Source organism: Schistocerca cancellata, chromosome 2, assembly GCF_023864275.1.
Source record: "Schistocerca cancellata isolate TAMUIC-IGC-003103 chromosome 2, iqSchCanc2.1, whole genome shotgun sequence".
Lineage (NCBI taxonomy): Eukaryota > Metazoa > Arthropoda > Insecta > Orthoptera > Acrididae > Schistocerca > Schistocerca cancellata.
Genome location: NC_064627.1, coordinates 1,083,937,666 through 1,083,953,885, shown reverse-complemented (window position 1 = coordinate 1,083,953,885; position 16,220 = coordinate 1,083,937,666). Strand labels below are relative to the sequence as shown.

The following is a 16,220-nucleotide window of genomic DNA, read 5'->3' as shown; positions in this document are numbered from 1 at the left end:
ACAAGAACAAGAACCTTTTTTTGTGCAACTGATGTCCTTGATTATTTATGTATCCCAATCTCTGTCTTCCTCTGCCAATGTTGCCCTCCACAGCTCCTTCTAATACCATGGAAGTCATTCCCTGATATCTTCACAGATGTACTCTGTCTCTTCTCTTTGTCAGTGTTTTCCACATGTTCCTTTCCTCTCCAATTCTGCACAGAACCTCCTCATTCCTTACCTTATCAATCCACCTAATTTTCAACATATGTCTGTAGCACCACATCTCAAATGCCTCGATTCTTTCCTGTTCCAATTTTCCCGCAGTCTATGTTTCATTACCATACAATGCTGTGTTCCAAATGTACATTCTCGGAAATTTCTTCCTCAAATTAAGGCCTATGTTTGATACCAGCAGACTTCTCTTGGCCAGGAATGCCCTTTTTGTCAGTGATAGTCTGCTTTTGATGCCCCCTTGCTCCATCATCATTGGTTATTTTGCTGCCTAGGTCACAGAATTCCTTATCGTTTGTTTGTTTTAACAAACAAATAAACAAATGTAATTCTTCTTCACTTTCACTCAGGATAGCAATGTCATCAGCAAAACGTATCATTGATATCCTTTCACCTTGTAATTTAACCCAACTCCTGAACCTTTCTTTTATTTCCATCACTGCTTCTTCAATGTAAAGATTGAACAGTCGGGGCATAAGGCTACATCCCTGTCTCACACTCTTTTTAATCTGAGCACTTTGTTCTTGGTCAGCCACTATTATTATTCCCACTTGGCTCTTGTACATATTGTATATTACCCATCACTCTCTGTAGCTTATCCATATTTTTCTCAGAATTCTGAACATTTTGCACCATTTTACATTGTCAAACTCTTTTTCGAGATTGACAGATATTATGAACATGTCTTTATTTTTCTTTAGTCTTGCTTCCATTATCAAATGCAACAACAGAATTGCCTCTCTGATGCCTTTATCTTTGCTAAAGTCAAACTGATTATGACATAACATGTCCTCAATTTTCTTTTCCATTCTTCTATATATTATCCTTGTCAGCAACTTGGAGGGATGAGATGTTACGCTGATCATGTGATAATTCTTGCACTTGTCAGCTCTTGCAGTTTTTGGAACTGTGTGGATGATATTTTTCCGAAAGTGAAATGGTATGTCACCAGACATATATTCTACACAACAACATGAATAGTCATTTTGTTTTGTTATCACTTTCCCCAATGATTTGAGAAAATCTGATGGAATGTTATCCATCCCTTCTGCCTTAATTTATCTTAAGTCCTCAAAAGCTCTCTTAAATTCTGATTCTAATACTATACCATCTATCTCTTCTAAATTGACTCCTGTTTCTTCTTCTATAACATCAAAAAAATCTTCACTCTCATAGTGGCCTTCAATGTACTCTTTCTACCTATTTGCTGTCTCCTTTGCATTTAACAGCAGAGTTCTCATTGCACTCTAAATGTTACCACCCTTGCTTTTAATTTCACCGAAGGTTGTTTCGACTTTCCTGTATGCTGAGCCAGTCATTACAGCAATCATTTCTTTTTCAATTTCTTCACATTTTTCATGCAGCCATTTCATCTTAGTTCCCCTGCACTTCCTATTTATTCCATTCCTCAGTGACTTGTATTTCTGTATTACTTAATTTCCCTGAATATTTTCGTACTTCCTTCTTTCATCAATCAACTGAAGTATTTCTTTGTTACCCATGGTTTCTTTGCAGTTACCTTCTTTGTACCTATGTTTTTATTTCCAACTTCTGTGATTGCCCTTTTTAGAGATGTCCATTCCTCTTCAACTGTATTGCCTACTGAGCTATTCCTTATTGCTCTATCTATAGTCTTAGAGAACTTCAAGTGTGACTCATCATCCCCTGGTACTTCTGTATCGCACTTCTTTGTGCATTGATTCTTCCTGACTAATCTCTTGAACTTCAACCTAATCTTCAACTCTACTACATTGTGATCTGAGTCTATATCTGCTCTGGCGATGACTTAAAATCCAGTATTTGATTTTGAAACTCTGTCTGACCGTGATGTAATCTAACTGAAATCTTCCCGTATCACTTGGTCTTTTTTAAGTATACCTACTTCTCTTGTGATTCTTGAACAGAGTATTCACTATTATTTGCTGAAATTTATTACAGAGTTCCATTAGCCTTTCTCCTCTCTCATTCCTTGTCCCAAGCCCATATTCTCCTGTAACCATTTCTTCTACTCTTTCCCCTGGGCTATAGATTTCCAACTATTGCTACTATTTTTTATTTAGGGGCAACAAACTGCAGAGCTCTGGAATACAAAAACAGAGCTTAATAGAGTTGGAAGAGGATTCAAATCACATCATGTACGTTATAGTAAGCTTATCAAAACTGAAAATAGAGGGAGAGAGAAAGAAAATGATTTATTGCAAACAAGAAACTTAAAAGCATGATAACAGAATTGAAGTAATCTCAGGGAGAATAGAAAGACTTGCATTTAAAAATAAATTTAAATCTATGCATCAATGTGTTCAAATTATAATGTGAAACACAAGTCTTCTACCTAATAATTAAATTGGATAGACAGAAAATTTACTCACCAAGTGGTGGCAGAATACACACATAAAAATGTTATTATCAGGCAAGCTTTCAGAGACTATGGCTCCTTCTTCAGGCAGAAGGGTTGAAGGGGAACAAAGAGGGGTGAACAAAAAGGACTGGAGAGGTCTAGGAAAAGGAGTAGATTTTGGGAAAGTCAGCCAGAACTGCGGGTCAGTGGAGATTCACCAGACAGGACGAGTATAATGACTTTTCTGGAGACTAGAAATCTACTCTGTAGGGATCAGCATGGGTTTCAAAAAAGACGGTCATGTGAAACCCAGCTCGTGCTATTCGTCCATGAGACTCAGAGGGCCATAGACACGGGTTCACAGGTAGATGTCGTGTTTCTTGACTTCTGCAAGGCGTTCGATACAGTTCCCCACAGTCATTTAATGAACAAAGTAAGAGCATATGGACTATCAGTCCAATTGTGTGATTGGATTGAGGAGTTCCTAGATAACAGGACGCAGCATGTCATTCTCAATGGACAGAAGTCTTCCGAAGTAAGAGTGATTTCAGGTGTGCCGCAGGGGAGTGTCATAGGACCGTTGCTATTCACAATATACATAAATGACCTGGTGGATGACATCGGAAGTTCACTGAGGCTTTTTGCAGATGATGCTGTGGTGTATCGAGAGGTTGTAACAATGGAAAATTGTACTGAAATGCAGGAGGATCTGCAGCGAATTGACGCATGGTGCAGGGAATGGCAATTGAATCTCAATGTAGACAAGTGTAATGTGCTGCGAATACACAGAAAGATAGATCCTTTATCATTTAGCTACAAAATAGCAGGTCAGCAACTGGAAGCAGTTAATAACATAAATTATTAGGGAGTACGCATTAGGAGTGATTTAAAATGGAATGATCATATAATGTTGATCGTCGGTAAAGCAGATGCCAGACTGAGATTCATTGGAAGAATCCTAAGGAAATGCAATCTGAAAACAAAGGAAGTAGGTTACAGTATGCTTGTTCACCCACTGCTTGAATACTGCTCAGCAGTGTGGGATCCGTACCAGATAGGGTTGATAGAAGATATAGAGAAGATCCAACGGAGAGCAGTGCGCTTTGTTACAGGATCATTTAGTAATCGCGAAAGCGTTACGGAAATGATAGATAAACTCCAGTCGAAGACTCTGCAGGAGAGACGCTCAGTAGTTCGGTACGGGCTTTTGTCAAAGTTTCGAGAACATACCTTCACCGAAGAGTCAAGCAGTATATTGCTCCCTCCTACGTATATCTCACGAAGAGACCATGAGGGTAAAATCAGAGAGATTGGAGCCGACACAGAGGCATACCGACAATCCTTTCCGCGAACAATACGAGACTGGAATAGAAGGGAGAACCGATAGAGGTACTCAAGGTACCCTCCGCCACATACCGTCAGGTATGTATGGATGGATGTAGATGTATGTATGTATGTATGGATGTAGATGTAGATGTAGATGTAGATGTAGATGTAGAAGGAATGACTGATTGTTGGAGACTGCATCAGGCAACATTTGAAAACGTGGAAGCTTAAAGGTAGAAGACAGGGTAATATGCAAGACAAAGATTACTGCTTAAACATCATGCATGAGTTAATAAGAGTTAAAACCTAAGTGCATTCTGTGTAACAGAGGTGGGAGGGGGCAGTGAAAAATAGATGGGTAAGACAATGAAAGATGTAGAAAACTGAAACGGAGTGAGGAAAAGAGTAGTTAATGTGTAGAAACGCTGAGACAGAAGAAATTAACATAAATTAAGGCCAGGTGGGTGTCAAGAGCCAAGAACATGTTGAAGAACTGCTTCCCACCTGTGGAGTTCTGAGAAACTAGTGTCTGGTGGAACAATCCAGATGGCGCGTGTTGTGAAGCAGGCACTGAGATCACAATTGTCATGTTATAGAGCTTGCTCTGCAACAGGATATTGTGTGTTACCAGTATAGACGCTCTGCCTATGTCCATTCATCCTAATTGGTTATATGTTAATGCAAAAGGCCAAACAGTGTTTACATAACGGCTGGTATATGCCATGTCATTTCACAGGTGGTTCTCCCTTTGACAGTATATGTTTTGCCAGTTACAGGACTGGTATAGGTGGTGGTAGGAAAGTGTATAGGGCAAGTCCTGCAGTGGGGGGGGGGGGGGGGGGGGGGTCACAGGAGCAGGATGGGTCTTCACATAAAATCATGGAACTGATCCCTCCAAAAAACAACTTCAGAGCACGCCACTGGTAACTCAGTGTTATCCTGGTCTGGAATGTATTAATCAGCTACTTCAACAAGGCCATGACTTCCTAAAACCATGACTTGAAATGAGATCCATTCTATCTGAGACTTTACCCACTACACTTAGAATAGCTTTTCAGTAGTGAAGCAACTTAAATCACTTAATAAAAGCAAGTCTTCTGGTCCAGACTGTATACCAATTAGCTTCCTTTTGGAGTAAGCTGATGCATTAGCTCCATACTTAACAATCATTTACAACCGTTCGCTCGATGAAAGATCCATACCCAAAGACTGGAAAGTTGCACAGGTCGCACCAATATTCAAAAAAGGTAGTAGGAGTAATCCAATAAATTACAGGTCCATATTGTTAATGTCAATATGGAGCAGGATTTTGGAACATATATTGTGTTCGAACATTATGAATTACCTTGAAGAAAACAGCCTATTGACACACAACATGGGTTTAGAAAACATCATCTCTGTGAAACACAACTAGCTCTTTATTCACATGAAGTTTTAAGTGCTATTGACGAAGGATTTCAGATTGATTCCATGTTTCAGGATTTCTGGAAGGCTTTTGACACTGTACCACACAAGTGGCTCATGGCGAAATTGTGTGCTTACGGAATATCATCTCATTTATGTGACTGGATTTGTGATTTCCTGTCAGAGAGATCACAGTTTGTAGTAACTGACGAAAAGTCATCAAGTAAAACAGAAGTGGTTTCTGGCGTTCCCCAAGGTAGTGTTATAGGCCCTTTACTGTTCCTTATCTATATAAACAATTTGGGAGCTAATCTGAGCAACTGTCTTGGGTTGTTTAAAGATGACACTGTTGTTTATCGACTAATAAAGTCATCAGAAGATCAAAACAAACTCCAAAATGATTTAGAAAAGATATCTGAATGGTGTGAAAAGTGGCAGTTGACCCTAAATAACGAAAAGTGTGAGGTCATCCATATGAGTGCTAAAAGGTACTCATTAAACTTCGGTTACATGATAAATCATTCTAATCTAAAAGCCATAAATTCAACTAAATACCTAGGTATTACAATTATGAACAATTTAAATAGGAAGGAACACATAGAAAATGTTGTGGGGAAGGCTAACCAAAGATTGCATTTTATTGGCAGGGCACTTAGAAAATGTAACAGACCTACTAAGAAGACTGCCTACACTATGCTTGTCCGTCCTCTTTTAGAATACTGCTGCATGGTATGGGATCCTTACCAGATAGGACTGACAGAGTACATCGAAAAAGTTCAAACAAAGGCAGCACGTTTTGTATTATCACGAAATATGGGAGAGAGTGTCACAGAAATGATACAGGATTTGGGCTGGACATCCTTAAAAGAAAGGCGTTTTTTGTTGCGACAGAATCTTCTCACAAAATTCCAAATCACCAACTTTCTTCTCCGAATGCAAAAATATTTTGTTGACACCAATCACCATAATAAAATAAGGGAAATCAGAGCTCGTATGGAAAGATATGGGTGTTCATTCTTTCCGCGTGCTATATGAGATTGGAATAATAGAGAATTGTGAAGGTTGTTTGATGAACCCTCTGACAGGCACTTAAATGTGATTTGCAGAGTATCCATGTATATGTAGATGTAGATCACCCTCCCAGTCTTCGCAATATTCTTGTCAGACCCTACACTTCTTCTGCACCCATCTTCCTACCCTATGGTTCCTACCCCTGTGACCATCCTCACTGCAGGACTTGCCCTATGCACCCTCCTACCCCCACCTATACCATCCCTGTAACTGGCAAAACATGTATGATCAAGGGAAGAGCCACCTGTGAAACAACACGTCATTCACCAGCTGTTATGTAAACACTGTTTGACCTTTTACATCAGCATGACTACCACCATATCATCAATTAGAATGAATGGGTATAAGCAGAGGGCCTACAATATCCCCCCCCCCCCCCCCACCATCCCACCTCTGTTACATACAATTCATCTTTATTAACTGATGATGCATTATATTTAAGCAGTAATCTTTGTCTTGCACTTTATCCTGTCTTCTACCTTTAAACTCTCAGGTTTTCCAATATCACCCACTGGAAAGGATGAGGCCACTCTGTGATCCAAAATAAACCTACAAATTTCTTCTTATTGCAGTATGGCTGTCATGCAAAAAGAAATATTTTGTGGGAAGAAAAAGATCACCATACTAGTAGCAGGTTTTGGACACAGTTCGAAATGTTGAGAAGTACGGAATAGAAAAGAACGAGAATATGAGAAAGGATCTGGAAGGCTACATAAGCCCCCACCCAGACAAACTGAGGCAGAATGAAGCTGAGGGAAGATGAAAGAAGTTTCCCATGCCACGTTTCCACTAATCGCCATCAGAGCGCCATAACCTTCAGACAGCCAAGCACACTTAGTATGAAAAACTGCTTTTGTGCATGTTTCTCTGTAACTATCATGCCTTCCATAATTGCTTGTTGGCTGAGTGCTTGGGGCTGAGGGCACAGAATTGCATGTACACTATGTGATCAAAAGTATCCAGACATCCAGCTGAAAATTACTTACAAGTTCGTGGTGCCCTCCATCAATAACGCTGGAATTTAATATGGTGTTGGCCAACACTTAGCCTTGGTAACAGCTTCCACTCTCACGGGCATACGTTCAGTCAGCTGCTGGAAAGTTTCTTGGGGAATGACAGCCCATGCTTCACGGAGTGCTACACTGAGGAGAGGTATGGATGTCGGTCAGTGAGGCCTACCCTGAAGTCGGCATTCCAAAACATCCCAAAGGTGTACTATAGGATTCAGGTCAGGACTCTGTGCAGGCCAGTCCATTACAGGGATGTTATTGTCATGTAACCACTCCACCACAGGCCGTGCGTTATAAACAGATGCTCACCGTGCATTATAAACATGTGCTCAATCTTGCTGAAAGATGCAATCGCCATCCTCAAATTGCTCTTCAGAAGTGGGAAGCAAGAAGGTGTTTAAAACATAAATGTAGGCCTGTACTGTGATAGTGAAATGCAAAACAAAACAGGGTGCAAGCTCCCTCAATAAAAAGCATGACCACACTATAACACCACCGCCTCCGAATTTTACTGTTGGCACTACACACACTGGCAGATGACGTTCACTGGGCATTCACCATATCCACACCCTGTCATCGGATTGCCACATTATGTCCATGATTTGTCACTCCACACAACGTTTTCCCACTGTTCAATCGTTCAACGTTTATGCTCCTTACACCAAGTGAGGCATCATTTGGCATTTACAGGTGTGATGTGTGGCTTATCAGCAGCCACTTGACCATGAAACCTGAGTTTTCTTGCCTCCCACTTAACTGTCATATACTTGCAGTGGATCCTGATGCATTTTGGAGTTCCTGTGTAATGGTCTGGATAGATGTTTGCCTGTTACACATTATGACACTCTTCAACTGTCAGCAGTCTCTGTCAGTCAACAAACAAGGTCGGCCTGTACACTTTTGTGCTGTACATGTTCCTTCCCATATCCACTTCACTATCACATTGAAAACAGTGGACCCAGGGATGATTAGGAGTGTGTAAATCTCATGTACAGACATATGATACAAGTGACAACCAATCACCTGACCATTTTCGAAGTCCGTGAGTTCTGCGGAGCACCCCATTCTGCTCCCTCATAATGTTTAATTACTATTGAGGTTGCTGATATGGAGTACGTGGCAGTAGGTGGCAGCACAAGGCACCTAATATGAAAAATGTATGTTTTTGGAGATGTCCAGATACTTTTGATTACATAGTGTATAAGTGGGTGCACTCCATTCAAGACTGTATTTCATATGTTTCTGTCCTCTCAGAGAATCAATTAAATACACTTGACAATGACTCAATAGGCGAAATTCTCTGTTTTCTGACAATGGTGGCATGGGGTCTCACTGAAGATATTAGAGTTCATAAAAAATAATGTGGCCCCTGGGCAGAAAAGCATTCTAGTTCCCTGCATTGGGTATCGCCAGCCCTCTGTTCCAAAGGGGTGCCTCTCTCAATTTGCTGTAACCTACTAAGCTGTGCTTTTCTAAATGATTAATGGAAAATCTCATATAAAGATGTGAAACAAATACTAAAAAAGAGATAGAGGGGCTGGCCAGTACTTACCTCAGCTCAGTACAGCCGATAGATACACATACAACAGAACCAAAAATTTACATTCCTAGCTTTCGGAACAAATGTTCCTTCATCGGGGAGGAGAGAGGGGAAAGAAAGGGAAGAAGGAATCTCCTTTCCCTTCTTCCCTTTCTTTCCCCTCTCTCCTCCCCAATGAAGGAACATTTGTTCCGAAAGCTAGGAATGTAAATTTTTGGTTCTGTTTTATGTGTATCTATCGGCTGTACTGAGCTGAGCTAAGTACTGGCCAGCCCCTCTATCTCTTTGTTAGTATAAGCTGTGCTTTTCATCATTTATGAACAAAACATTCTCTACCCACTTTGGTGGGGCTGTTGACCGACTCGCTGCACTGTGTAAATGAAGGTGTAAGCATGCCCACAGCTCTGCAGTCTTTCTCAAATGTTTTAAAAGAAAGTATTTGGTAAAGAAAATTAGGTTCTCTCACATTTCATAGATTCATTTGTCAGCTTCATGATGAACTGTCTATTATTTTGTTAAGTGGTCATAATTATTGTGAGATACCAATATTAAGTAAATTATGGCATGACATTTCAATTAGTTTACAATAAAAAATATAGGTTGCAATGAGTCTGCATTTAGTACACGTCAGGTAACACATTGCTGCATATGAAATGTAGCTAACATATTGAATTTTTCTGTTAAATTTGAAACAAGATTTTTATCTATGTCCAATCTCAAGAAAATGGATTGTAAGTAGTGCACTCATTTATGAACACATGCACAAAGGACAGAGTGAAAGTGAAATATTCACAGCATTTGTCTTTGCTCACAAACAGTCGAGATACAAAATGAGTTTTTGGCAAATGATAGCGAGCAATGCAGAGAGCATTTTGCCATGTAGTTCACATGCAAAACTTCCTTATCTACTGCAATACACAAGTAATTACAGACTTTTTTTCAATGATATAATGCAAGTGGAAGAGGAAAGAAAATAACTAATCATGGTACGTGTACCCTCCACCGCACCACATATGGTGACTCGCAGACTATGTATGTAGATGTAACTGTAGATGTGGATGTGGATGTAAGTGGACATTGAACATTTGTTGTGTTTGTAGTCTGAAGCTCTGTTTGTGAACTTATCTGACATCATCACCATTATATTTATTTTGTGGGAGAAACTGCCCAGAAGTAATAATTTCATGTGTCAGTATTTTCAGTTAATGCTAATTTCATTTCAGATTCTGATGCACCACTAATTTTGATATTTTAGGCTTTCAGTTCACAATAATGGATGGAGATGCTGGATGCAGTAAGGCACATGGAATTAGGCTGAAAAATATTTCAATATCTTTCTACGTCCTCTGCTGAGTAGTTTTAAGTAATAAGAGTTATTACTGTCACCAAAATCTTCCACCAATGGGCAGCAAGTAAATAAGAATAAGCTGAGAACTGTATCAAAATGCAGTAATATTAATACTGAATTTCTTCCAAGTATTCGCTGGCCCAGTCCCAGTCTATACAGGTATCCAATGCATACAAGGGTTCGATAAGTTGTTGAGTATGTCTCAAGCCAGCTGTTGGACCATTCTGTACCAAAACCCAGTCGTACTTGGACAGTTGCTGTTGCAATAGTTACAAAGACCAATTATCCAAAATGTAAAAGTTTGCAGCACTTTCTATCCAGCAAGAAATTTAATTGGTAGTAAATGAAACCTGCACTGTGTCTACATTCCCGTCGGTGTTATGGTTTCTTGTTTTGTGTCCATAATATTCAGTGTCCTTCTCAAGATATTTACTCTCCCTATATTTGCAGACATCTACAAATTCACAAAATAAGTATGCAATTTGATAATGAAAGTGATACAAAAAATGAGCTGGAACCTGAGAGTAAAGTCATTATTACATTGTGCTTCTTCCTGCATTTCTTTTTGTTTTATTTCATAACATCTATTAAAAGTTTTAAAGTTGACTTACAGTGTATTATATCTGAACTCTGTTCTGTAACTCTACATACCTGGTCTGCTGTCATAAGTTGGGTGTTTATGAGCTTTGGTTCATAGGGGACTAGAGTGACAGTTTCAAATGTCAAGAATGTTTCTCCAGACTCGCCCTGCAATTATAACATGATAACATAAATTATTAGCTCTTGTTACAATTCAGAATTCAGTATTATCATTATTTGAGCCAGAAAAGAGATGGCTGTTTACCATTAGATGAAACAGGGCATTACAGAGCAGGACTGACACACAGAAATTAGAAATCAAGCACTGAATTTCAGCACTTTCTGATTTTAAATGAGATTGTACTTCAAGAGAAAGAAGAAGACAAGAAATGAGGAAAGCTCCTCTGACATGGTGTGTGAAATTACTTTCACTTTATTTTCTCCTTTTTTTCAGTCTTCTTTCTTTTCTTTCCACATTATATAAGAACTACATTGAAGTATTTGAATATTTTAATTCACAAATGCTTAATAATGTGTGTGTCAGCAATGCTCCAGTTGCTGCTGTTACAGTGAGTGGTGAGTAGATAATAGTGATCTCTTCCAAGCAAAGAAGTTTACTCATGCATACTAATGACACTGTGTGCAAAGGTTTGTAGCAAAGGAAAGAAGGATGAGTGCAGAATAAAGATGGTGGAGACATTCATAAGGTCAATGGGAGGCTGGTGAAAAAGAATAAGAGCTAGTTATTCCTTATTCTCTGCTTTGTCATCTAGTGGTGTAAAGCGTGTTTCCAAATTATCGGAGTAGGTTATGTTTTTAAATATTAGACTTACTGAGACATTAGCAGGAACAACAGTCACTATATTTTCAAGTCTCATTCCAAACTCATTAGCTCTGTAGTAACCAGGCTCTGAAATGAGAAAAATTATTGTCAGTGATAGTAACTTGAGAGGAAATTTAAAAAAGAATGGGAACATGAAAATAAGTCACTGCATGACAAAAAATACTTTCTGGCAGAGACAGTTTATACAGAGAATGATTCTAATGGCATTTTGAGCTCAAACATCTAATTTTAGCAGAGTCAACAAACATCTTTCTTGTAATGTAGATAAAGGATCTGCCAGTTAGTTAGCAGGTGTGATCAACCTGTTCCCTGATTTACTTGGTCAGACTAGTTTAATTGTTGCAATATAATCACTTGCACCACTTTTATTTTTATAAAATAAAGTCATTTTAATAATTCTACTTGTAATAACTCTATACTGCCACAAGTTGTGATGTATGCAGTGTAGCACAGCAGTTAGCATCACTGGTTGGCATGCTGCGGGTAACCACTTCAAATCTGGCTACCAGGAATTATTTGTTGCATAGTAGTTATCATTTCTGGAATGTTCCTGAAGTACGTATTTTATGTTTATAATGTCTGTATATTCTGGAATATTCAGTGCTTTATAAATACCAGCATTCTGGATTATTTGATGTATGTTTGTATAAATAGCTGCACTCTCCATCCAGGAAGTCAGTTCTGGTCTGGCTCTACATTGGTGTTCATAATAAATGTGCTTTCAGTTCCATATGTTGTACTTCACTGATACCACTGCCTCTGGATTTGGACTTAATTGTAGTTTTGATGTGACACTGTTTGGTAGAAACGCCCCATACATCACAACATCTACATTACTGAGGTTCCAATTAGGCAATGTGAAAGCTGTTCTCTCCTTGTACAGCAACCAGAATACAAGGAGTACATCATTCCCATGGCTCACATATTCAGGACACATACGAATTCCAAGTCAGCAGTAAGTCAGTTGTACACCAGTGTTCACTGGAGATACTGATCACGACCCAATGAAATATCTGAAGGGATTCAACTGTGTCCCTAAATACAACAGGTGGAATGACATGATGTGTTTGACAAATTTATACATTTACTTGAAAGACATAGCCCAGCAACAGTTTGAGAACAATGAAGAGAAGCTCAATAGCTCAAATAAATTCCAGGCTGAACTAAAGAAAACATTTGGTGATAATCAACAGCAAGATACCTCATCAGAATTATAACTGAAAAACAAGAGCCCAACATCAAGTGAAATTACACAATTGTACATAAAAAATGTTTTACCCCTATGCAACATGGTGAATCCAAATCTGACAAGAGCCAACAAAATCTCATGTCTAGTGAAGGAGATGCAAAGACAATTATCAAGCTGTTCTTGGAAAGGATGTCATGACAGAAGAATTCATCAGATAGTGCCAGTGCATCAAGGAAACATACAAAAAAAGAAAGATCAGATGAAAGAGGTATGGTTATCTCCCAAATGTGGTCCCTATGGCAGTTGTAAGAACAGAGATACAGCATTTCATGGTGTCCAGAACTGTCATAAAGTGCGCACAAGAGATAGCAACCATGAACATCAACCCCATAGGTCAGGAGGTAACAAAGAATATTGAAGAAGGGGTGAATCAATCTTTGGCACCAGTCTCAATCACTACTCAAACACATCTTGAAGAATGTACTTGTCCATTACCGTCAAACAACAACCCAGTATCTGACTGACTCAGGAAACCCAATTTTCCACCAAGTAAAATGCCCCACAGGAAAACACACATTCAGAGGACAGTGGAGAATACACTGCTCTGTTTTCACTGTGTCAATAATTGTTATGCTGCACGACATCGACAATAACAAGAGTCAACTCCAGGCAGTTATAGTTGACCTGTGGGACAAAGCTCATCATCATACCCAGCAGAATATCACTCCCCAACATACTGTAGGCACTTCTCTTTGCCATAGAGAGGACCAGCCACTTGCCTAACTGACAAGATAACCATGTATGGAGGTGACGCTGTGACATATGAAAAATCCTCCATGGATGACAGTTGCCAAGATACTTGGAGAAATGAATAATACACACTGTGCTATCTTACAATGTATTTTTTTTCACAACTGGTTTTGATCATGGATCATCTTCACAGTGGAAAAATATGTATTGTGACAACTTCACATCATACATGCTATTTAACCAGGGACGTATACAACCATTTCTGGTTAAATAGCATGTATGACGTGAAGTTGTCACAATACATATTTTTCCACTGTGAAGTTGGTCCATGGGGTCAAAGACAACACAATGTGTATCATACATTTCTCCAAGTATATTGCTGCTGTTGATAGCCACCTGAAAAAATTTTTGAGTTGCCAAGATGTCAGTAAATCTCATTGATGCCATCTTGACAGTCAACCAGCATAGGGACTTGTAGACTCAGGGATTTCTTTGTCTGTAATGATGAATGCTTATCATAGCCAGCTAAAGAAGACTGTGTTCCATGATGATGAAAGCAATTGCACTGAAAGTTGCAAATAAGAAATATGTTCAGCCAACAGGAAAGAATAACTATCAGTGAGGGAGCACTGCCCTTCCAATTTTTCATTTTAATAGAATACAAGTATGATGTTATTCTCAGAGGGGCTTCTTGCAGGCTTCACAAGCAGTCATAGGCTGTGGAAGATCAGAGCTCCAAATTTATGAAGCTGTTCCAACAACCACACTTTCAATGATCTCTCCGGGCAGTTATTTACCATTGAAGGTATTGTTATCCCACCATCATCAGCAAAACAAATGCCAGTCTTCAGTTGAGATACTCAGTTAAAAAGTGAAACTTCTGTCAACTGTAAAAAACTACTCAGGCTCACAAAAAACAATATGCCAGCGACGATCATAAGTGTTGTCGACGGCAAAGAAGAACTTTGGATGACTAACTGGTATGAGCAGCCACAACTTATCCTTAAAGTTACATGCAAAGAGAGAACTGAATGAGTCCAGGAAGATCAGTTTAGTGTCACTGATGAAGAATTGTGCTCCACTACCACTAAAGGCAACACAGAGGGGAACTACTATCAAACTGCCAATAAGATCTGGCCTGACTGAGACACAATGTCAGTGGGCAACAATCATTCTGCATCAGTTTTTGGATGCTTTCAAATCCAGAATGGAGGAAAGACAGACCAAGCAGTGCAATACAAAGCACCTAATCAAAACTGGGAATCATCCATCATTTATCCAGTGCTCATATAGAGTATCACCAGCTGAATGTGGGATAATGCAGGAGGAAGTGGAAAAGTTGCTGCAAGATGACATCATTGAACCTTCAGAGAGTCCCTGATCCTTCTCTGTCACCGTTTTGAAGAAGATGGGTGGCACGTGGTATTTTTGTGTTGATTATCAATCAGCGACCAAAATCAGGAAGAAAAAGTCTATTCATTACCACACATTAACAACACCTTAGATTGTTTGAAAGGATCAAAGTATTTCTCAACTATGGAAATGCAGACAGGCTACTGATAAATTGAGATTGATGACAGTGATGGTGCAAAAAACTGCCTTCATAACTTGTGATGGTCTCTATGAGTTCAAAGTTTTGCCCCTTGGGCTGTGTATGACTTGCTTCAATATCCTGTTATTTCTGTGACACTGTCATTTTTTAGAGTCATTGAAGAACATCTAAGCCACTTGACAACAATGCTGAAGTGCGTTCAGGCTCCAAGTCTCTCCTGACACTGAAAAAGTACCTCTTCATCACTCAAGACATAAAAATCTTGGGGTAGCAAATGAAAGGCAATGGAGTCTCTCCCAAGACAGAGAAAATAAAAGCAGACACAGATTTTCCAACTAGTTGGGACATTAGTGTTCTGCTAAGTTTTTTCAGAGTGTTCTCATACTACTGATGACATATAAAGGACTTCTTCTTCAAGGCATGTCCCTTGCAGAAACTACTTCAGGGAGATGCCAAATTTCTCTGGAACAAAGTGAACAAAAGATTAATTTTTTGTCCTTAAGGAGGAACTAACATTTCTAGTTCTAGCATTTTATGATGAGAACACCAATACAGAACTTCATACACATGCTTATGGTTTTGGGATAGAGGCAGTTCTAGTACAATTTTAAAGCTGGCACTGTTAATGTGAAGTACAATTGTAGGAGATGTGCCATACTTCAACATGATTGACATGATTAAATTGTTGATTGAAAAACCATTACTTCACTTCATATTCATTCTTCAGTTGATTAGGCTTATTCATTTTGATTTTGAGGCACAAAAATATCTGTACATTATCAGTACAAAAATATTATTAAAATAGTACTGAACATTTATTTGCATGAGGCTGACATATTACATACTCATATTAATTACTATTTTTCACATAAAATAAAGTGTTCTCAAATAAGATGTGAAAACACATTGGGCAGATTTGTCCACCTCCCACCTTGTTTTCCCTCACCTTCAATATCCTGCAATAGGCTCTGGTTGTCACTCCACTGCATAGCACTTTGCACTCAGGCATTATGTGGCTCCAATGGTGTGAAACAAGTAACAAAGAAATGGTGTGCA

At 39.0% G+C, this 16,220-nt stretch overlaps 1 protein-coding gene across 1 annotated transcript in view; it reads right to left on the bottom strand.

Moving 5' to 3' along the window:
* The window catches only part of LOC126161225 (xaa-Pro aminopeptidase ApepP-like), a 290,593-nt gene that overhangs the window by 10,631 nt on the left and 263,742 nt on the right, over positions 1 to 16,220 (bottom strand). Inside the window, exons 12-13 of the mRNA XM_049916968.1 lie at positions 11,663 to 11,739; positions 10,902 to 10,997 (exon numbers count right to left, since the gene is read on the bottom strand). Of these exons, the coding sequence (XP_049772925.1) occupies positions 10,902 to 10,997; positions 11,663 to 11,739 (173 nt within the window). The remainder of the gene's footprint in view (positions 1 to 10,901; positions 10,998 to 11,662; positions 11,740 to 16,220) is intronic.